The sequence below is a fragment of the Octodon degus genome, unplaced genomic scaffold (genome assembly GCF_000260255.1).
Source record: "Octodon degus isolate 3935 unplaced genomic scaffold, OctDeg1.0 scaffold00071, whole genome shotgun sequence".
NCBI lineage: Eukaryota > Metazoa > Chordata > Mammalia > Rodentia > Octodontidae > Octodon > Octodon degus.
In genome coordinates this window covers 9260540-9283909 of record NW_004524647.1, presented here as the reverse complement: position 1 = coordinate 9283909, position 23370 = coordinate 9260540, and the positions used below count along the sequence as shown (strand labels likewise).

Genomic DNA, 23370 nt, shown 5'->3' with positions numbered 1-23370 from the left:
AAAAAAAAAAAAAAAAAAAGAAAGAAAGAAAAGAAAAAAGAAATACTTGCAACAAATAAGAAATTTAAATAGAATATTACCATTTTCATTGGCATCAAAAACTATGAAATAGTGATATAGCTAACAAAAGATATGGTACATTGAAAACTATAAAACATTTCTAAGAGAAATTACAAAAAATTTAAATCAAGAGTAATACAGCATTTATGAATTTTAAGAAGATTTTTTTAATAATCAGAGTGGTAGTTCTTCCCCAAACCAATCCATAGATTTAATATACTAGATGTCAGAATTTCAGTGGGTGGTTTTTTTATATACAAGTTAATATATTGATTCTAAAAGTCAGCAAAGGCTCTAGAAGTGCAAACTGTCTTGAAAGTGGTTAACAAAGATTTACATCACCTGGCTTTCAAAATTTATTATGAAGCCATACTAATCAAGACAGCATGGTATGAGTATCAGGCTGAACAAATAGATAAATAAGTCAATGAAATACAAGAAAAATACACACATACTTGGCCCACAAGTGAAAACTTGGTTCTAGGGCAGGATCCTAAGCAAGTACAACTGGAGTTCTACCACTGCAGGAAGACGGACAAAAATCCTGCTAAAGGTACGAGAGATAGCTTGGCAGTCACAGAAGGAAGGAGCAAAATGAGTCTACCCATGAACCTTAGGCCTGCCTAAGCCTGAGACACATCCCACTGAATGGGCAAGCATCAAGTAACAAGCACAGCAGCCTAAGGCCAAAGGTGCGTAAAGAGACAGACCTCCTCTCTGGCGGGGGGAATGTAAAAGACAAAAGGTAAGGATGGAGCAGGAACATTGAGCAAAGCCCTCTGCCGTGCCAGCCCCTCACACAAGCTCTAAGATTACGCTAGAGGAATTTATAGTACAGCAACATCAAAATTCAAATGTACTGAGTAGATGGGCTCAGTTCACACTGTCAGTCTAGCAGAAGAAAAGTCCCTATGGGAAGGGAAGAGGGTAACAACTGTTGACAGTAAATGGCCAAACAGGAAACAGAAGATGCCCATTCTGACAGAAAAAAGACTGGGTATTGGATGTGCTGATGAATAAATAGATTCTGCTGAAGAAACTCCAATAGTAGTTGTAAATATTTAATTGTGCAGTTATATGTCGGATTGTGTGGTAAAATTAAATGCAAGAGGTGAGTGAAGAGAGATTGAATGGATGAGGTTTGGAGTCTAGCAAAGGAAGAGAAGGGTTGCAGAAAAGGCCCAGGATTTGGGTGGATGAGTTTGAGGGGTTGCTGGACAACAGGCATCACGTTTGAGAAGAGACTGGTAGGATCACAAAACAGGAAAGCTAAGGAGCAGGTAATGTGCACAGGGGTCATTTCAGAGACAGCTCACTCCACGTAGTTTCACATGTTTTGGAGGAACATGTTTGTGTTTCTGGATGAATCAGATGATTATAGCACAGCTGTGTGTCACTGCCATCACACAGGGATTTGTCTCGCAAAACAACTGTGTATGAAGTGTTTGGTGTGAGGGAGAGATTCTGAGGCTCTCTAACTGTCAGAGATTTTCAGAATACGTCATGGCAGGGACTTTCAGTTCTCCGGAGATGGAGCACTGACTCTGTGATCTCACAGGATTCCTGCAGGCTCAGGACAACAACGCTAAAAGGCATTGTTAGGGCAACAGAATGGGCAGGTGAGAAAATTCAGTTTGATAAAATTCTATCAACTATAATCCAGTCTTTCTGTGGACTTTTCTCCAGGGTAGACTGTCTCTCTCGTCCTCTAGGATCACTCATGTCTGTCTGGAGGGAAATTATCCAGCTACAGATGATGTAACAGCACCCAGACCAATCCAAAGGTCTAGGGCTGGTCATGGCTTACTCGGAAGGACTGTCTGATTCCAGACCAGGCCAAGTACTTTTATGGGACTCTCCATTCTGGTTTGCTGCCAAATCCTTCTAGGGTTGATGAGTTTTTTTTTTTTTTTTTTTTTTTTTATGGTCATTCCTCTCTGCCTCACCCCATTCCTGGAGCCCTAAGAATTTTTCCAGCTATTTAATGTATCACAAAGTACCACACATGCAGATATAAGACTTTGGTAGCACAGGGAGGGAGGGAAGAGAGAGAAAAAAGAAGTAAAATAATTTAAAATGTGTTATGTACATACATGTACCAACTCCCCATATTGAGTGTAATTATTATGTACTGAAAACATGTACTACATTTTTTAAAAAAATACAGAACTTTGCTAACACAGAGCTAAACATATGGTTCTGCAAAGCTATTGAGCATGGAGGCTTAGATCTAAAAATGCAAAATAACACAGCTATGTTTCCAGTTTTACACAGGAGTGCATAAAATCCTCACAGATAGAGTCAGTTCTATGAGCCAAAAAGGCTGTAAACAAGCTTATTAATAACTTTAAAACAAATTCTAGGGCTAGGAAGATAGCTCAGCAGCATAAGCGCCTGCCTAGCAAGTATAAGGTGTGTAATTCAATCCCTTGTATTGCAAAAAAAGGAAAAAAAATCTAAATAAATGCTAAAATATCACTTGCAAAGATGCACCTATAAATATCAGAGGGCAGCAGTGCTCAAGAAATGCTGCTTGGGGCCAGTGAGATAGCTCGGTGGACTAAAGCGCCTGCTTAGGCAAACTTAAGCAAGCACAGGGACCACAGACACCACATGCTATGCCATCCCAGACACCACATGCTATGCCAGCCCCACCCCCACAGTGGGCTGAGCCAGCCACTGAGTCCAGGCATAGTGGCTTATGCTTGTAATCCCAGTGCATGGGAGGTTGAAAACACTGTGAGCCCAAGCTTTGTAGTGAGACCCTGTAACAACCAAACACATTTTTTTAAAAAGAAAGAAATGCAGCTCATGGACTTTCACCTAGAACTTGGAAATGCAGATTCTCATGCCCTGCCCTGGACTTAATGACTTAGGAGATTTGGAGTAGGCCAAGTGTACATGTACATGTGTAGGGACTCTGATCATACTTATCTGTGAGCAGCAAAACTTGCTCATAATTGATCAGAGCTGATTGCTTAGTTGACATGAGCTGTTCTTTGGTGCCTGGGCTGAAGCTTCAAGTCTATGGCAGTCAGATGGGAAGAAAGATGTGAGATGGGGGAAGTAAGAATTACCTAAACCAGTGGAGCTGAGTTGAGATCCATGTGGGTCTTTGACCTTTAAGACTCCTACATTCAGGATGAGGTGTCCTACTGGGCCTCCTCATCATGCTGTTAAATAGCATGATGCCCAAAGAGTGAAAGCAGTGGCAGCAAAGACCCCATGCACTAGGGAAGTTGTCCAACGTGCTGTGAAAGGCACCACCAGGTGGCCACCAGGTCTCAGGGCTGCAAGCTCACCTCCCTCAGGTGCGAGGGAGAAGGACCAGCCCTCTACCCACTTTCTGTTCTTTGCAGCTGGGTAGATTGGGCTCAGCAGAGATGGGAAGTGTGGAATGGCGCATCTGGCTCAGCTACATATGCTGCACAAATCCACCCCACTGTATAGATAGCAGCTTCCAGGAATCTTTATCATTCTTGCTCTTTCTTGTTCCATCACTCTCTGTGTACTGTAGGAGGACTGCAGTAGACTGCATTCTACTGTAAGAAAGACTTTTTCCTTCTCTCTCATTTATTTATATTAGCATGCACTTGAGTCTTACTTTTTTAATTTTATTTGTTTGGTCCTGGGAATTGAACTCAGGCCTTGAGCTTGCCAGGCAGGCACTGAGCCACTGAACTATATATCTCTGACTCAAGTCTCAGTTTGTTCCATTGTTGATACTGTTTTTATCTTTTTTTGTTTTAAGTTCAAATTGTCCCAGATTTGGCCAACAAAGGCCTGTTCAACCTGCTTTTATGTCTTTTTAGCATGCCATTCTTTGATTAATTTCTTACTGTCTTGAATAAGACCTTTCAGGCTCATCTGATACTTTTTCTTCCTAATCCTGGATTTTGTCCTTTTTTCAAGAAGCCCTGAGACCTTTTAGTGGTGGTCAAGATCTGACATTAGCTCCGCACTGCTAATGTGTCATTGCCTCTAGGCACTAGTGGAGGAAAGACAGAGCACATGCATGTACACAAAGAGCCTGCACGTACATATACACGTGCCCACACACTTGTGCACAGGGAGCCATGCAAGTACATGTACACACTCTTACATTCACATAACAAATGTGTAACGTGTACTATAATCATATGGGACACCTCCAATCTCTACTTTATTCAAGCACCATAAGGGACATTTTAGTTGTCTACTCCCTGTTACCAGAGTTGTAACTGCTTCCTCCAGCAGTGAGAAAAGTAGACTTAGTTTATTTTACTCATTAATGACAACTGATTTATATAAATTATGGAGAAGACAAATTGTATTGCATGCCTGTAGTCCCAGCACTCTAGGCAGCTGAGACAGAAGGATCACAAGTTCAAATCCAGCCTGGACAACTTAGTGAGACTCAAATTTTAAAAAGGAGGATGCTAAGGATGTGGTTCAGTATGAAAGTCCTGAATCCCCCGTTATGGAGAAGAGGAGGATGATGAGGGAAAGAGGAGGAGGACAAAAAGGTGGAGGAGAAAGAGGAGAAAATGAGAGAGGACAGTCACTTCAGACCTTCACCCCAGCCTGAGTAGCATAAAGTAGGATGCTTCTCCCTCTGACACCTCCCTTTGCTCTGTTTTCTGGCCACCAGGAGAGCAGCTCATCCTCTGCCGCAGCACTCTGCCATGTTTTCCTGCCTTGGGGCCAGCTGATTACAGACTGAAAAATATGAACCAAAACAAATCTCTTGTCCTTTGAGTTGTGGATGTCGAGTATTTGTCCCAGAAATGGGAAAGTGACTAGGATGGATTTGTGGCATTGCAGAATAGAGAAATAAAAGAATAACGATACTAATAACCAGAGACCTTGAAGCTGAACTTCCAAAATGGCCCAGCTATCTCAAATTGAAAGCAGGTTTCCTTACTGGATAGCCTCGGGGTAGAAAAATATTAATGGCCGAGCTTATCCAGCCCATAGCAAGGATCTCTGAAATTCACAGCAGGTAATAGGAGGCTTAAAAAGCAGCTTAATACTTTTGCTAAGTATGTTAAAAATAGCCAGGAAAGTGACAGCTGGAGTTGGGTGAAGGTTGGGAAGGTTACCAGTTGAACATCCTTGATCCGGGCTACAATCCAAAATGGTCCAAAATAGGAAACTTCTGAATGCCAATAAGATACTACAAGTAGAAAATTCTACACCTAACCTTATGTGACAAATCATGAAGTACAGGCGCACTACAAGTGTTGGCTAACACTATGCTCACTATTATATATAAAATATATATATGTATATATATTATATATATAATATATACATATATATTACATGTATATATAATGTATTTGACATAGGGTCTATAGGGTCTTATTACACAGATCAAACTCGTCCTGATCCTCCAGTTTTCAGCCTCCCAAGCGCTGGGATTACAGGCACGCGCCACCACGCCCAATCTCAATCATTATCTCAGTGAGCCCCGAGGACGGGGCTGGCACAGCATGCTGGGGATCAAACCCCAGCCTCTGTACTCTGCCTAAGCAGGTACTTTAGTCTGCTGAGCTATCTGGCTGGCTCTATAATGGAAATATTCTGAAAAAAATTTTAATTGAAACATTTTTGGTCCCAAGTACTCTAATAACAGATACTCAACCTATATTCACCAAAATATAAGTGATCTTTACCAGTTATTGGGAAGAAAAGTTATAGAGGAGGAAGCCACAGAGTCCCTAGAAAAAGGAATTGTTGTGAGCAACTTTCCCCTGTGCGCTCTTCCCCTTGCCTTTCTGGCTTGAAGCCACTGACTATGGACTTAAACCTCTACAGACTAAAAGCCAAACTTCTTTAAGTTGTGGGTGTCTGGTATTGTGTTCCAGTGAGGAGGAAAGTCACTAACACATCTCTCCTCTCAGGTATGTAAAATGTGTCACACTTAACAGCATACAGGACAGAAGTGACGGTCAGGGAGGAAGCTGAGCTAAGTGTAGTACTCACTGTGAATGGAGGGAGGAGGAGTAGGTCTGGCGGTGAAGGGATTGCACATCTACTGGAACCCATGAGGACTCCAGTCTATGTGGTACATGATGACATGTTCCATTTGATAGCAACCAGCCTTGATGGAGAGAATCTCAGGATACCAGTCTCAGTATTCACAGTGACAGTGGCTCATAACACTTTATTGCTGCTCTGGTGACTAGTATTGCTTCAACCCTTTAAATCTCAAGTGAGTGGTCACAGATGCCCTATTTCAAAATGTGCTACGGACGCTAAGAAGATGTAAAACACATAGAAGATGTGCAATAATTTGCTGACACAAATTCTGAATCTAAAAACATCACAGAAAATAAAGAAGACTGAAGAAAGGTGATCCAAGAAAGAGCAGGAGATTCAAAACATAGACATTTGAAATTAAAATTGTTCGGCAAAGCTTAACTTGATGCTTATGTGGTAAGCAAAAATGTTTTGGAAGGGGCTCAGACAAGTTACTATCCAAAGACTCAGAGAGGGAGAGAAAGATAAGGAGGAAGAAAGTACAGCAACAGAAAGTCAACAGATATGCCACTGCCAACAGCCCCCAAATGGAAGTGGGCAATATGTCCGTCTCTTCTTATCAGGACCTTAGATACTTTTTATGCTATCAGGAGGGGAATGTTGGAGAAGGAGCTCAGTGTCTTGTACAAGCTACACGAGTGCTACCACTGAACTATACCCCAGCCCAAGCCCCCTAGATAGTAAATTGTAAAACTTTATTACAAAGCACAACTAGTACACCACTGCCAGGATTTTTAGCTGCAATTTTGGAGTCTGAGTCCAATTCCAGTAGACTCTTTTGGCTTACTCCACTTTGCTTCTAGTTTCTTCAGAAAAATGTGACAATAATCAGATGATTTGGTTATATGTATAGAAATAAGACAGATTGGACTTACTACATTAGACAGTCACAGTCAAGGCTTTTATTGAGGAAGAGCGTTTATCCATTGATTCTTTTAACAAGTCTTTCTTGTGCACCTGCTGTTGCCAGGTTCTATATTGTCTCAGGAATATGATGTTGAAAGAAATCTGCCTTCCATAGTTCAGAAGACAGATGGTGAGACACCTGTCAATTACACAATCTCAGTGTCTTAGTGTAAACTATGAAAGAGGCTACAGAGAGAAACAGAATTATGAAACCAGGTTACTGGGTAGGTGACAAGAGGTCTTCCTGAGAAGGGGAGGTTGCAGTTAACTAGGAAGAAGAGTGGGGCATAGCCAGCCAAGATGGGCAGGGCCAGGTATGGCAGAGCCTTGGAGACTTCTTAAGGATTTCAGTTTTTTCCATTAGCAATGTGAACTCAAAGACTTGGTCCAGTGTGGAGAGAGTGTGTGAGACAGACGAGAAATGGAGAGTGAGGGAAGAGGTTTATTGATGACCTCCGAGTCTTGAGCTAGCTGGATGGCTGCCATTTAAGGTACTCTTCTGGAGTGCTTCTACATGTGGTAGATGTCCTTCCTGGTCACCTTCCTTATGCTTGAAACTTCCTCCTAAGGGGCTGTGAGGACAAGCTGGGTCCTGGTAATAGAGTTCTCTGTTGATGGCCACTAGTTCCCTTGGGAACCCCTTGTGACAAGCTAAAGCCTTTTCATCTTACCTCTCTCTCACCCTTTTGCAGGTGCCACATGTCCTACCCCTACATCTGTTGAACATGCAGACATCCAGGTCAAGAGTTATAACTTGCACTCCAGGGAGAGATACGTTTGTAACTCTGGGTTCAAGCGGAAAGCTGGCACATCCAGCTTGACTGAGTGTGTGTTTAACAAGACCACAAACATTACCCACTGGACAACTCCCAATCTCAAGTGCATCAGTAAGTAGCTGGTCACTACCACTGTCCTCCACCCTTCTGCCAAGGCTGAACAGAGAGCAGAACTTCACTGTGGGAACTGGGTGATCCTCTCTTGTGGCCAAAAATTCAGTGTTGAGGTCTGAAGTTAAATATGCCATCAGGCCACTAAGCAATGCTCCTGGAGGTAGAAATATGCAGGTCTGTGGTCATACAACTCCAGGCTGAATTCTGGCTCTGCCATGTCCCAAATTCAAACCTAACCTTCTGGAACTCTGGTTGGTCATCTAAACGTTAAATCTGGTGTCAGTACTCTTGTAGAATTAAGTGGGCCCTGGTAAATATTAACTATTAATACTGTCAGTTCCTGTTTAGAAATGATGATATCAAGACTTGGCTACAGAAAAGATATGCTGATGGGCTGGGTAGATAACTCAGTAGAATAAGCACCTGCCTGGCAAACGCAGGGTCCTGAGTTCAATCCCTGGTACCACAGGAAAAAAAAAGAAAAGATGCCTTCATACACAGACTTGCTTCCAGGAAGCCTTTTGGCCTTGTCATGAAGAGGTGAAACCCAGGGGGCTAGGGTGGGGCAGAGTTTCCCTTGACTTAGTCACTTATATATAGTGAAGCTCAAGCAAAGCTCAAGCTCATCAGTAAAGATGAGAATGGTTGAATCAATTTTTTAACCATCCACAACTGGATAATCCTGAAGAAGCCAAATACTCTGAGGATGGAAGCTACTCAATGCAATTTCCAGGAATACTAAACCTTGTTCTCTTCACCTCTTTCTTCCTAGAGAAAAATAGTTAACCCGTGGTCTTCCAGTAATTCTGATTTACCAAGCATTCATTACTATTCAGTGCTTATTCAGTTGTAGCTAAATACATTTTCATCACATATTTGTGAAGATTCCTAGCTCCTCTCCGGGACAGGGGATAGAGGCAGCCGTCCCACAGCAGTCTCCCTCTGCTGGAAGCTTGTGGCTGAGCCAGATGTTCTTAAGGGTTTTGTGGTGTTGGATTACCCCTTCCCCTGTGCCTTTAGAATGAAAGTCACACAGATGTCAGAAGGGAAGAAGGGAATCCTGCCTCTCGTTTCCAGGAATCACAGGGCAAGAAATGCAGCATGTGGTGGCACTGAATGCAGTTGAAGGGGAAAACCCAGTGAGGTCAAGGACAAGCATGACTTGGACCCAGAAGTGGAAAATCAGGGCTTTTCCACTATTGGGAAAGTTATGTTTTCTCAAAGTTCCCCATCCTTTGGGTGAATGAATCCAGAGCAAAGAAGAGCTGCAGGCTCCAAACAGGGCCAAGAGTGAGGAGAGAAAAAAAAGAACCTGGAATTAGAATTTTATTTTTATTTATTTGTTTACTTATTTATTTTATTTATTTTCCTGTATTTAGGAGAGGGTCTACAGGGTTTGCAGGGTCTCACTACGTAGGTCAGACTCATACTGAGTCTCCGGCTTTCAGCTTCCCAAGTGCTGCGATTGCTGGGGATGTAGCTCAGTGGCATAAGCACCTGCCTGGCAAGCACAAAGTCCTGAGTTTGATGCCTGGTACTGCAAAAAATAAAATAAAATAAAATCCATTTAGGGGCTGGGGCGATAGCTCAGTAGGATAAGTGCTTGCCTGGCAAGAGCAAGGCAATCCCTGGGCTCAATCCCTGGTTCTGCCAAAAAAACAAAAACAAAAAACAAACCAAGTGCTGGGATTACAGGTGCACACCACCACGCCCAGTTTCAGTTGCTCTTTTAAGTACCCCAGGGGCTGGGCCACACAGCAGGCTGGGGATCAAACCCCAGCTGCTGCACTCTGTCTAAGCAGGCACTTCCGCAGAGCTATCAGGCTGGCCCTGGAATTAGAATTTTAGAGCTCATAGTCTAGAGGAATCTCTAGATTTAATCTGATCCAAAGGTTCTGCCCCTCAAACTTTTGTAACTAACAGCTGCTTTCATTTTCCCTCAATCTCTTGTATGTTTTTTTTCCTGCTAAATAAATGCAATCTTGTGAGGGATCATTTATTTTCCCATGAAAAATTTAGATTACTAAACTGAGCTGACAGCATATTTTTTCCAACCCAGAATTTTAAAATGCTACGCTTAAACTGTGCAATCTTTTTGAAAATGCCAGAGAAATTATTTGCAGTCTGTGCCTTTGGATGGGGAAATCTTGATTGTTCATTTCCTGTTCTTTTATCTTGTCCTAGGATGCCAACTAACACCACTTTAAATTTAGATATTGAATTTTGAAATTTAGTCCTGAATCTACCCCAGTTTCCACCCTCAAATGCCATGTGGTTATCCTCTCTCTAGGACATCCCTCCCTGCCTCACCAAAAGCCAGTGCCACCCTCTGCAGTAGTGACGGCAAGGGTGACCCCAGAACCAGAGGGCCCCTCCCCTTCTGGAAAAGGTAGGAATGTTGGAAGCTTCAAGGACTACCGTCTCCAGATCCTCCCTCCCCTGCCAGTCCCCCAGATTTATTGACTACTGGTGTTCCTCTACACATTCAGGAAACAGATTTTAATTTTTTAAATTAAAATCAAGGATAAGAGAAGACAGCAATATGCAATGTATTAATTATTGAAACTGTCCTATTAATAGGTTTTGAAACTGTCTCATTGCTATTTGTTTCTCAATAAAATTAATTTAAAAAATCAAGAACAAGGTCTGTTAGGCACATTTATCTCCACCAATAAGACTCTAGTGACTTCTGCAGCTCTCTTCCTAGTGTAGAGAGAGATAGGTGAAGATTTCCTTTATAGAGACAAACTTCCCTTATTAAAGGACAGCTAGTTTATTTACAAAAAAAAAAAAAATCAGGATAAGAACTTGGGGCTGGGGAGATGGCTCAGTGGAATAAGCACTACCCTGGCAAGCACAAGGCCTGAGTTCAATCCCTGGTTCCGCAAAAAAAAAAAAAAAACCTTATAGGGACTAAATTTGTGGTACCAGGGATTGAACTCAGGACCCTGCGCTTGCCAAGCAAGCACTTATTCTACTAAGCTATCTCCCCAGCCCCAGGACTAACTTTTTTTAAAACGAAAGTTGTTTTAATTCACAAGTGCATAATCAGTAGTGGGTCAGAATCCCCCATTAGTATGCCAGACCATGTTTATTTGTAAACACTTATCCTTGTCAAGACTGGGAAGAGTCCTGAGATTTGACCTCACTTGTTTATTAGCTTGCCATAGTGCCATGGGTGTTGACACAGCAATGGAGACACAAAGGCCTTTCCTGCACTGCACACAGGCAGCAGGAGCATCATCAGCGAATTCACACGGAATCCTTGTCTCCAAGGCCCACAGGGACCACAAAAACAGATCTGCACATTCAGAAAACTACATCTTCAGAGAGGAAGCCTACACTCAGGAACCTAAACGTTTTGTAATTGGCAGCAAATATATCTGCTGTTCTCCAGAAGGTGTGGTATCTGTCTTCTGAGGCACTTGTTATTTACAGATCCGTGAAAAGATAGTCTGGGGAAAGGGCTTTTAGACCCCTGTTTGCAAGATACGTAGCAATGTGAGGGACCCATGGAGAGTTAGCTCCCTCAGGTCCTAAGCGTCAGCACAGTAACAATGATGTTTTATTATAGAAGCATTGCAGAAAACCATTAATGTGTATTTCAGCTAAGTTTTAGGTAATCTCCCATTCCAATTTCCTCAGCACTTTTTTTATGTTAAAAATTTTGAAATCTTGGGCATTAAATATCTTGACATCATAGGCCTATGATACCCTTATCTTATATGGAACTCTTGATTTTTTAATGTCACATCATCTAGTTTGTATCTTTTCCCAGCCATTTGACCTCTCCTTTTCTCAGGTGTAGACACCTCTGTTCTCACCCCTTCTGCCTTGCTTGGTCATACTTTCCCAGAGCACTGGCTCTCGGCCATTGGTGAGATCACTGAGGAACTCCAGTTGGTCTAGGGGTAACCTGGGAATAAGTGTGTCCTAGAGCTTCCCAGGTGATTCTTCATCTGAGCTGAGGACTGTAGCTTGAAGTGGGATGGTGTTTTGGTTTGTGTCTAGTTGTCCCCCCAAAGCCTCATGCAGTCATGAGGTGGCTTCTCGAGTTTGTGATTGATTATTGTGGGTGTGGATGCTGTACCTGCCCTGGGGCAGGTAATTTTCATTACAGTGTTAGGAGGGGAGAGAGGCTAGCTAGCCGCCTAAGCTGCTGCCACTCCCTTTGTTCTCTTGCTCTTTGTTACTACCATGGAAGGTTGCTCTCTGCCCTGTGCCACTTTGCAGCCAGCCAAGTAAGGACTGAACCTTCCACTGACTATGAGCTACATAAACCTCTCTTCATTTTGTGTGTTGGGTATTTGTCCCAGCAATGAGAGAAAAGTAACCAAGACAGATGGAGAGGCTGAAAAGAGGCTGCTGAGCTTGACACCACCCTCAGTCATATACTGAGACACCATCTAGAAAGAAAGAAGGGAAAGAAAACACAAGAGGAGAAGAAGGAAATACTTCTTACTTCTAGCAAATAACTTGCTTGTAAAGTTGTAAAGTGACTTGGTTGTAAAAGAGTGAGGTATTGGCTTAAGTCTGGAGTAATTCCCAAACTCCTTTGATCTGAGTCACATCGGGATCACCTACAAGATGAGAAAGATCCAGTAGCTTCTCCAAGCCCTGACCCTCTGACTCAAATAGTGAGTTGCCCATTGCTATGACAGAACTGTTCAGTAAAAGCCTCACATGTGAACCTAACCCTTTGCTGGGGGCTGGGGCTAATGGCACTTGTTCTAGGGGATTCTATCTGCTCACAGCTTGGGCAGGGGGAGGTGCCGACCCTTTGATTGAAGGGTACGAGGACTTCTCTAAACATGTGGCTGAGAGAGCTTGGGGACTCAGGGCACACAGGTCATGTCGGGCCTCCCCTGGTGCTTTATTCCAGGGCTGTATTTCCCAAGTTTCGTGGTTGTTGTAGGGGAAGGCCAGTTTTTTCATAAAAAGGGGAAGTTAGGCCATACCTTGCTGTTCAGGAGCAGCCACCTGCCATTAGGGAGAAAAGAAGAACCTAAATGTTAGACAGCCTCCTCTCATAAGAGTATACTTCCTTCAGGGTTTGGGCAAAGTGAAACATAGGTTTCCTCTTCCAAAAATGTGTCAACATTTGAAAAACAGTTAGCATCTACTGCCCTTGGTAAACACAGCTCCACTTGTGTTTTGGAGCCAGGTCTTCTGCATTTCCTGTGCTTTCTCCAGGAAATAGAGGAATCCATTCAAAACTATGGGATCTTTTCTTTATGTGCACTATGACAAAGAGCTGTATCCTTTAAGTTTTCACAAGTCTAGTGACCTCAGTGGGTGAACGTATAACCCACTCAAGGGCAGTTTGCTGGGAGAGGGCTGGCCAGGGTAGGCTCAGGGGAGTAAGCCCTGTGTTGACTGTGCTAGACCTGAGAAGACACTAATTGAAATATTTATGTTCTACCTGTCTTGGAATTTCCTACAGAGCCAGCAGCTTTATCTCCCAAGTCAGATACCACAGAGACAGCCACTGTACCAAGGCCCTGGCTGATGTCATCCAAACCACCTTCTGTAGACACCACGGGGGTAGGCAGTCATGAGCCCTCCCAAACCCCATCTCAGACAACAGCAGTGACCTTGGAGCACATGCCCTCTACTTCCCACGAGACACCAGGTTAGCACAAGCTTTGCATGAAGATAGGCCAGTTTCCCACTTGCTGCTTCTGAGACTTGGGTTCAGATCTGGTGCAAGATATCTGAACAGCTTCATACCGTTCAGTCCAAAGTCAGCACTGACCAAATTACTCTGTTTGCTTTTACCTGCTGTAGACCCTTAGCCTGGCATTTGCTCGTGTGTCTTGCCAGTGGTTCAGCAGGGTCATCTTCCCCCTCCCAGATGGGACATGGCTAACCTTAACCTGCTTGCAGAACGTATGCCAGGGCAGAACCTCTGAATCCCAGCTGCACCCTCCTACTGTGGAGGGAGGCGGAAGCAGTCCCCAGCCTGCAGTTGTGGTAGAAGCCCTCTGCGACCTGTGCAATGCTCCTCTAAGGCATCTGTGATTCTGAGGTGCAACCTAGCACCTCACTGCATTACCCTGCTTGTTCTTTGCTGAGATAACTTCGGTTGTGTTAGCCTTGTGTTGCCTTAGGTTCTGAGAGGAGATCCAAGTTGTCCGTTGTTTCTCCAACTTCTGAGCAGCTAGTGCCTTCAGGAGCCTCACCTGATTAAGCTGTCCTCTCTCTTCTACAGGTGCTCGTCAACACAGCTCCAGAGAAGGCATAAGTAAGTACTTTCACTTGTCTGCTGTGTTTATAATCAGGGTGGCCCCAGACCTGCATGCTAAGCAGTCCTGAGTCGCACTCCCCAGCACATCACTGATGGTGTCTGCTTTCCCTCATGAGAGTGTTAGCCTACTGTGGTGCTGCACACCAGGAATCCCATTACTCAAGAGGCTGAGGCAGGAGGATTGCTGTAAGTCTGAGGCCAACCTGGACTACATAGTGAGTTCAAGGCCAGCCTGAACTACATAGCAAGACCTTGTCTCAAAAAAAAAGAATGGGGGCTGGTGAGATAGCTCAGTGGTCTAAAGCACCTACTTAGAACAAGCATAGCAAAGCACAGGGACCACGGTTCAATCCCCCAGCACCACATGCCAGACAGCCCTGCCCCCTGGTGGGCTGAGCTGGCCACACACACACACACACACACACATAAATAAAAAATAAAAAAGAAATAAATAAAACAAAGATTATTTTAAAAAAAGAATGTCTCTATTATGTAAGTTATAAAATATTCTATTGATGAAATTTTTAATTTGACAAGACTGTCTTAGTACTGGTAGCTTCTAACTGTCAGACTATTAATGTTGAAACCAAAGAGTTGATGCCCACACAAAGGGTCTACTGGATCAGCTGTTAACAGGTCTCCTCAACCTGGCTAGACTTGTATCTAGTGCATTTGACACTACTGTGCCTGCTGCCACCAACAAGATGAAGCCATGCTTCTGCTGGGAGCTGCATGGACCTCTCCCAGGGTGGGCAGCATGCACTCCGCAGAGAGGCTGTCCAGATTTCTTAGTACAAAAGGATTCTTAAAAAAAAAAAAAAAAAAAAAAAGATACACAGTCACAGTCAAAGAAAATATGGGAGTATAGGAAGAAATAGAAAGTGTTTGTGAGAATGGAAGAAAAAGATGAAGTGAGAAGAGGTGAGCTCAAAGAAGAATGGAACTCAAGAGGCAGAGAGGTGGAGCGGGGGTGGAGCTCAGTGGGAGAGCCCTGCTTAGCAGGTGGGAGGCCCTGGGTTGGATCCTGGGCACTGAAAAACAAGAACAAGGAGACAGAAATATGGACAGTGATAGAGTCTAATGCTTTAGAAGGAGAAAAAACCAACTGTAATTCATAATGAGGGCAAATAATAATTTCATAACTTTTCATGATAGAGATGGGTCACACCCTGTAATGGCATTGTACATATCTGCGTCAAGTGTCATCTATGGAAGAGGGGCTTCAGACATAATACCTGTTAGTTGGTTAGAATGATTTTTTTTTTTCCAGTACCAGGGATTGAACTCAGGACCCTGCACTTGCCAGGCAGGCGCTTATTCTACTGAGTTATCTCCCCAGCCCTAGAATGACTTTTTAAGTGATCAATTCATATATACAAAGATAAGAATTTTAGAAAGGTTCTTTAAAGAGCATTTTTCGTGGAAAAATTGTGATTTTTACTGACAAGGACATGGCAACGATACATGTTCATAATTTAAGAGGAGAGCAACAGATAAGTAACCAGCCTTTCTCCTTACATTACATTTTGCATTACTCTTTCCACAGGTTTACATTTTTTTTAACTAGTAATAATTTGTACATGGCCTAAAAGTCAAATATTACAAAGAAAAATATAATAAAAAGTCCCATATCTGACTCAGAACATCCTTGCAGAAGAAAAGCAACCCTCAGGGCTGGAGAGATAGGTCAGTGGCATAAGTGCCTGCCTGGCAAGCGCAAGGACCCGAGTTCAATCCTCAGTACCGCACACCATGCTGGCCCTGGAACTGGGCACGGTGGAATACGCCTGCAGTCCCAGTGCTGGGAAGGCTGAGAAAGGAGGATCACTATGAGTCCGAGCTGCACAGTGAGACCCTGTATCAAAGAATAAAAATAAAATAAAATAAAAAACCAGACCTCTGCACATCCTTCCAGAGAGGCAGTATAAAAACACACACAGAGTGAAGGATTTTGACAGTTTTATGTTCACCATTCTGCTCTTGCCTTTCACTTCATGGCGTATGTTGAAAACCCTTCTGGACCAGCACACAAAACTGCCTTGTTCTTTTGGACACCATAGTATGTTTGATTGTGAGACTCCCCCTGAATTTATTTTTTTAGTGTCCTCTTAGGATATGTGATTGCTTACATTCTTTGGGTATAGAGACCGGGGAGATGGCTCAGTAGAATAAGCGCTTGCCTGGCAAGTGCAAGGGCCTGAGTTCAATCCCTGGTTCCACCAAAAAAAAAAAAAAGCATTTGGTCTATTATTAGTAATTAACTGAAAATCTAGACATATGAATGCATCTCTTGGATAAAAGACCTACATGATCTTTTATGTGAACACCTACAGGTTACCTGTGTAAAACTTTCTATGTAGATCTTCAAGCAACTATTTGATTTTTTTGTTCGTTTGTTTGTATTTAGTACAGGGTCTCACTATGTAGATCAGACTCACAGTGATCCTCTGCTTTACAGCCTCCCATGTGCTGGGATTACAGGTGCGTGCCACCACGCCCAGTCTCAATCGCTGTCTCAACATGGGGGGAGGGGCAGCACCGCAGGCTGAGGATCAAACCTCTGCCCCTGGGTCTGCCTAAGCAGGCGCTTTAATCCGCTGAGCTGTTTGGCCAGCCCTGCAATTATTTGATTTTAATCAATACTAAATTATAATTATTTTTCTGGTTCAGGACTTTCACTGGATTAAAATACTGATTTTCACTCAACTTCTGAAATGTAATATAATAAACATTATGTGAATACCTACAACTTACCTGTGTGTAAAGAATTGTGGAAATATAGATTTTTTTAAAGAAATACTTTAAATATTTCATGTATAAAGTTTCCTTCTTTTAAACTGCTTAAAAATAGCCAGGTGTGGTAGTGTGTGCCTATAATCCCAGCACCCTGGGAGACTGAGGCAGGAGGATTGCAAATTCAAGCCCAGTCTGGGCAAATTCGCAAGGTGGCAAGATCCTATATCAAAAAAAATACAATGGCTGAAGATGTAGCCCAGTGGAATGCCCTGGATGCAGTCCCTAGTACTGGGGGGAAAGGCTAGCATGCCCACCACAATCGCATTGATACCCCCTCCTCACTAAGTGCACCACGCATACAGTGTGTCTTGCAGAATGTTACTGTGCTCCTACTCTTCCATCTCTGAAACAGCTTCGTTGCAGTCAGTGTGGTTAGCCTTGGAGAGGTACTGCTTCTGTCTTCAAATCCTCATCTGCTCACTCACTATAAATTAATTTCCTTTCCTATGTTAGAATCCTAAACTGCTATGAAATGCACATTTCTTGTAGCAAGTGTTACTTCAGATTTACTTCAATCTAATTGAGTATGTGGCCTGAACCCTTTTTTTTTTTTTTTTTTAAGTGCTGGGGGTAGAACCTAGGGCTTGGGCCAGCCAAATAGCTCAGCGGGTGCCTGCAAGCAGGCACAGGGGCCAGGTTCGATACCAGGCCTGCCATGCCTGCCCTGCCCCAGGGGCATGGTGAGACATCAATTGAGACTGGGTGTGGTAGCACACATCTGTAATCCCAGCACAGGCGAGGCTGTAAACAGGAGTATCACTACGAGTCAGATCTAGTAGTGAGACCCTGATCATCTTGTAGACCCTTTCCTAAAAATTACAAAAAAAAAAAAAAATATATATATATATATATATATCTAGGGCTTCATGCAGGGAGGTGCCTCTACCTCTAATTCCATCCCCTGCCCCTACTGCAATGCTTACTGGGGGCCCAGTGCAGCTAAGAGGGAGTAAAGAAACCATAGCCCAGGAGTACTGCATGGATAGGACTCTCATTTCTTTGTTGTTGTTTTTTTTTTTTTTTTTTTTTTTTTTTTTTTTTTTGCGGAACCGGGGATTGAACTCAGGGATGCACGTACACAGCACTGTGGTCACAGTACTCACCAAGTTGCCTGGGTACCACTAAGGAATGAATGACTATCCTCATAGGTTCACAGAGGACAAGGCTCCCTCCACACTAGATAGTGACACTGCCTTCTCAGCTGCCTACTCCAGCTAGATCCAGTCTGCACCTAGGGAGAGCCTATACTCATGTTTTCCTCCTCTGCTCCCTTCAGGCCTTCTTTATCTCACCAAATCTTCCTGCAAGTCCACACCCTCTAACAGAAGGTTCCAGAGACGTTATCAGATCAGTTAATTCACTGTCATGGTGAATTGGTTTCAGTTTCTTTACTAACTAAAAAAGAGATTTAGGGTTTGGGTTAGGTCCCTGAATTCCAGTTGCTTTGCTTTCACTTCGGTGCAGCACCTTCCTGTCTCTAGAGCCAAAGTCTGCAGTTGTTCTCAAAGTGAAACGGGAAGGAGCATAGTGAAAGTAAAGGTTCAGTTACATAGACTTGCCTTTTCCGATAAATCATTCCACAAAGAGAAAACATAAGCAGTTAGCTAATGTGAGACATCATTTACAGTAAAATGGAACATCTCTGCTAAAAATTGGCTTCCTTTTTTGGGGTCATAATGATTAATGTCAAGTCTGAGAACTCAAAAATCACTAATTTCTCATGTTTTGTTATTTCTTTTATAACTTTTCTATGCTTCTTTATTTCCAATTTAGTTGTTTCTATAACCTTACTGTTTCTTCTGATTATAGTGTCATGCATTGCAAAAAGGGAAAAAATATTTTTGAACCCAAAATTAAGACTACCTCTAACCCCAGTGTGCTGCTTGTTCCTCAAGACTGTCTTGGCTCCAGGAACGGTGGGGGCATATCTGTAATCCAAGCGAGGAAGGAGGGTGAGGAAGACGAACACAGCCCAAAACAAAGCAGCCCCAGCAAAAAAACCCAGAACTTTTATGTATAGGTTGTAGCTTATTAGCGATTATTTTTGATTCATCTTTATCTCAACTAGCTTTTTTCATTTCAAATACTTTAGACACCTTTCCATGTTAATGTGTGTACTGTCAGTTTCATAGTTTTTGATGGAAGGATCAAATCTTGATTCCATTGTGTGAGCATAGCACATTATTAAATTATTTTTCTACTGAAGAGATTTAGATTAACATCTTGAATATTATTGGGTTTTCCTTTATTCATTTTCTCCTTTTAGCATCTTGAAAATTATCTTAAACAATACTTGACTGAATAACTTTCTAGTAGGATTAGAAAGTCTAAGAGCCCAGACTTCTCTGATGCTTTGTTATATATTACAAACTGCCCTTGTGAAAAACTGAACTAACCTACACCGGTAGCCACAAAGGCTGTCTCCCAACCTCCCTTTATTCAGCTCTTCTATACCAAAGATGTACTCCAAGGCCAAGCCTTGGGACATTTTTCTGGTCCTAGAGCTTTGGTGTCCTGTGAGCCATATGTGACTGGTACCCTCAGTGAGACAGCAACTTCTCCACATGGCCACCCTTTGTTACCTGCAAGTAGGGCAGCTGGGTGATTTTGTTTTGCTTTGTGACAAGGTATCACTAGGTAGTGCGTGCTGGCTTTGAACTGTGTAGCCCAGGCTGGCCTCAGCCTCGCAGTGATCCTCTTGCCTCAGCCTCCCAAGTGCTGGGATTACAAATACACACCACCATTCCCGGCTTTGCTGGGTGATTTTTGCAGGGAAATTTCACCATAGTAAGGGCAAACCCCAAATGTGAGTGTTCTTAACACTTCTGTTCCTATCACACTTGAGCTAAGCCTCCTTGCTCACATGCAAAGACCTCCGCTTTGTGTGCTGTCCGGTGAGTCTCAGGTGAAGTCAGGGCTGCTCAGCTGACTCTCACAGGTGTCCCCAGACTCCACAATATTCCCTTTAACTCAAATACGTTTCCTGCCTTCATTAGTCTTCACCTCACCCTCCTCTTACCTGACACCTCTTTCTCCTTACCACTCTTCCTCTGCCATAAAGTTGCATCTTTTTTTTTTTTTTTTTTTTTTTTTTGGCAGAACCGGGGATTGAACTCAGACCCAAAGCACTTATTCCACTGAGCCATCTCCCCGGCCCCATAAAGTTGCATCTTAAAAAGGAAATGAATATGGAATCAGAAGGAAAATAGCAGTGTATGCTCATGTTCCTAAAGCAGTGAGGTTGAAGGAAAGGAGGGCTTGAGGAGTGTTTCCCTCTGTGTTTCCTCAACCCAGGATGAAGAAGCAGAAACACCTACCGAAGTTGATCTCTCCATCCTGCTGCTGCCCGTCACCCTGCTCTCATGTGGCACGTCTTCCTTCCCTCCCTGTTCTTACTCCCAGGCTCTTAGCCCAAGAAAGACCAGACTCAGGGATGTGGAATAACTTGATTGGAGAAGTTCAGACCATCCGTGTGGGCAACGAAAGGGGGTGTGGACCTGCCTGGGTTAGAACAGAGCCAATTGTAGGGCCTGAAGCAAGGTTAATGGTAGCAAGCTGGTTGGAAAAGCATTGCAATCTATGTGCAAGGATAGACACTGTGAAGAGTTAACTGAGCCTTTGCCAGGAGGGTGCTCCTGCAGTGCTCACGTGGTTCCAGCTTAGTTCTGTTCTTTTACAGTAGCCGGCTCAACATCTGCTGTGATTATCGTAGTGTGTGTGGTAGCCCTGCTGGTGGCGAGTTACTGCAGATCAAGGTGAGTGATGCAGGAGAATCAGTCTTCTTTCCCACTATAAAGAGTTAATATAAAGATTCTGAGATGCCCTCTCTAAGGAAGACTCACATTCACCTCCTTCTGTATCCCCCCAAAGAAGCATCAAGGCTGAGCAGGGCTGAGTCAGTCTTAGCCCTTCCCTCCCCTCATGGTTCTCAGCCCATTCATGTGAAATGGAGGCAGTGTATATGGGTCTGTGGTGTAACATATATGCCTAGAGTGTGTGGCATCAGGGCTGGGGATATAGCTCGGTGGTACAGTGCCTTCCTGGCAAGCGTGAGGCCGGGAGTTCGTTTCCTGGTACCATGCCTCCCCCTCAGAAAAAGTACTGAGTTCAATCCCCAGCAACACCCCCGCCAAAGAATGTACCCAATGACCAATATGATGAATATATAATTTGTATTATTGTTTTTACGATACATTCCTATGAATATTCTTCTCATATAGATCCATTAGTATGGGCATACTTACTCATAGGGAACTTAATTCTGTATTTCTAGTACTTAAATTTCTGTATTTTGGTTTTTGTGATATTACTGCCATTTGCTGAAATGTACCAGGTTTGTTTTTCAGTTTTTCAAACAGGCTCTCACTGTGTAGTTCGGGCTGGCCATGAACTTGCTATGTGTTATAGGCTGACCTCAAACTTGTGGTAATACTCCTGCCTCAGCCTCCCAAGTGTAGGGATTACAGGATTACACCAGCATGCCTGACAGAAATATCACATTGTATATTTTTCCTAATCTGTGCCTTCTCTAATCTTTAGGTTTCTTTTCTTTTCTCTCCTTTCTTTCTGAGACAGGGTCTTGCTTTACAGTTCAGGCTGGCCTTGAGCTCACTTTGTAGCCCAGGCTGGTCACAAACTCACAATGATCCTCCTGCCTTTGGGCATTTTTAGGTTATTAGTATTATTGAGACAGGTTCTTGCAGTGTGGTTCAGTCTGGCCTCGAACTTCCAGCTCCAAGTGCTGGGATTATAGGCATGTGCCACCATACCTGGCATTTTTGTCATTCTTTAACCAAACCCTTAATCAAAATGCAACACCCCTGTTATTCAGAGCTGATTAGTATATTAATTTAAAAAAAATACTTAACTGAGTGCTAAGAACTGTTTTGAATCATCTGGATCAATATGATCAAGTCTGGTCTGACCAGACTTCTGGTTACCCTTTCCCTTTGTGGACCCTGCCGTCTGCATTGCTTCTTAGCAGATGCTTAGCGAAGGCTGGGCGTGCCAGCAACACTGGCACAGCATTAGTGAATGAAAGTTTGCAAACACCAAAGTAGGATTTAAATACTACCTGCACATTTAGGTATTCCAGGTTTCCCCAGTCTCTGAACAACACAGGTCACCGAGGACTGAGTTTATGATTATTGTGGACAGAGCCTAGGTCTGCTAATGTTATCTACCCAAGCTGGACATGTATGCTCAATAAAAAGGACCTGTCAACTTGAGGATGCCTCCCTTATCTTTAACACCTGTCAATCATCTGCTTTGCAGGAGTGCTTCCCAGCTACGTGCTGTGGAAGTGGTAACTGCAGAAGCAATCCCAATGACTGGGGGCACCAGCAGCAGAGAGGAAGACACCATCAGCTATCCACCCAGCCTCTGAAACTCAGGAAAACCAGCCAGGCTGAGTCTGTGGCAAAGGAGCCAGCTCTGCGTTAGCTGAAATGGGCCTGGAAGACGCCAGGAGAAAGCCCAGCAGGCCAGCCAGGTCTCTGGCCTGATCTGGACTGTACCTGGCACATCCCAGCGGACCCAGCAGGCTCTCCAGCACTAGTGGATGCTGCCTGGCTGGCTGGCCTCAGCATACAGCCAGCTTCCTAAGGTCCAAGCTGCTGCAGCTCTCCTGGGAGAGGCTGAAGGTCTTCCTGAAGGCCTCCCATTCCCCTCTGACATTGGTTCTGGACCGCTTATCCACTCGACTGTCTACTCCATACCTCATCCTGACTTGCAGTCTACAGAGAACAGGAATGTACTTGGGGCTCTGCAGCCATTACAAGTCTTGTCCTCACTTGAGAAGACACCAGCATTTGAGTTCCTCAGAACTCTCCTGCATGTACTGAAAGGGAGCTGAGAAAGGTAGTAAATGTACTGAGCCAGTGAATCCAGATGTAAAGATTCAGAAGGAAATTGAATTCAGTGCTATTTTATATATATATATGTGTGCGTTTATATTTATACTTCCCTGTTTGTTATGATGTTACATATGATTTATATTTTAAAAGTGTGCCTTGTACAAACAAAATAAAATATCTATTTTCAGTATAAAAATATACTAAAAGAATCACCAAAGAGCAATGTTCCACAAAGGAAAACAGGACGAAGAATAGAAGTGCAGAGTTCAAAATGATTAACCTTGGGTTTTCTTTTTGAAGGGAGGGGATAAAGAACAATCTTGCATAGCGCTGGCACAGACCACAGACGTGGGGTGTTTGTCACGGAGTTTCCATCTGAGGAGAAGCAATGTGATCTAAATAGCAAGTTTGGGCTATTAGATGAGCTATGGTACCCACATTGTTTCTTTCCTTCCCTCCATTATTGTTGCTACTGTTTTGCTGTTAACAATACTTATTCCTGGGCTGGTGAGATGGCTCAGTGGTCTAAAGCACCTACTTAGAACAAGCTTAGCAAAGCACAGGGACTGCGGTTCAATCCCCCAGCACCACA

The 23370-nt window shown here is 43.4% G+C and overlaps 1 protein-coding gene across 5 annotated transcripts in view; it reads left to right on the top strand.

The window, feature by feature from the left end:
• Il15ra (interleukin 15 receptor subunit alpha) overlaps nt 1-23037 on the top strand; it is a 30007-nt gene extending 6970 nt beyond the window's left edge. For 2 of the 5 annotated variants that reach the window (XM_023719712.1, XM_023719710.1), the window contains exons 2-7: nt 7683-7877; nt 10171-10269; nt 13324-13512; nt 14092-14124; nt 20603-20678; nt 22198-23037. In XM_023719712.1, coding sequence (XP_023575480.1) covers nt 7683-7877; nt 10171-10269; nt 13324-13512; nt 14092-14124; nt 20603-20678; nt 22198-22309 — 704 coding nt within the window. In that variant the 3' untranslated portion in view covers nt 22310-23037. Of the gene's footprint in view, nt 1-7682; nt 7878-10170; nt 10270-13323; nt 13513-14091; nt 14125-18732; nt 18901-20602; nt 20679-22197 lie in introns of those variants that run through there. The other 3 variants (XM_023719713.1, XM_023719714.1, XM_023719711.1) reach the window with 3 other exon arrangements.
• The last annotated feature ends 333 nt before the right edge of the window (nt 23038-23370 follow it).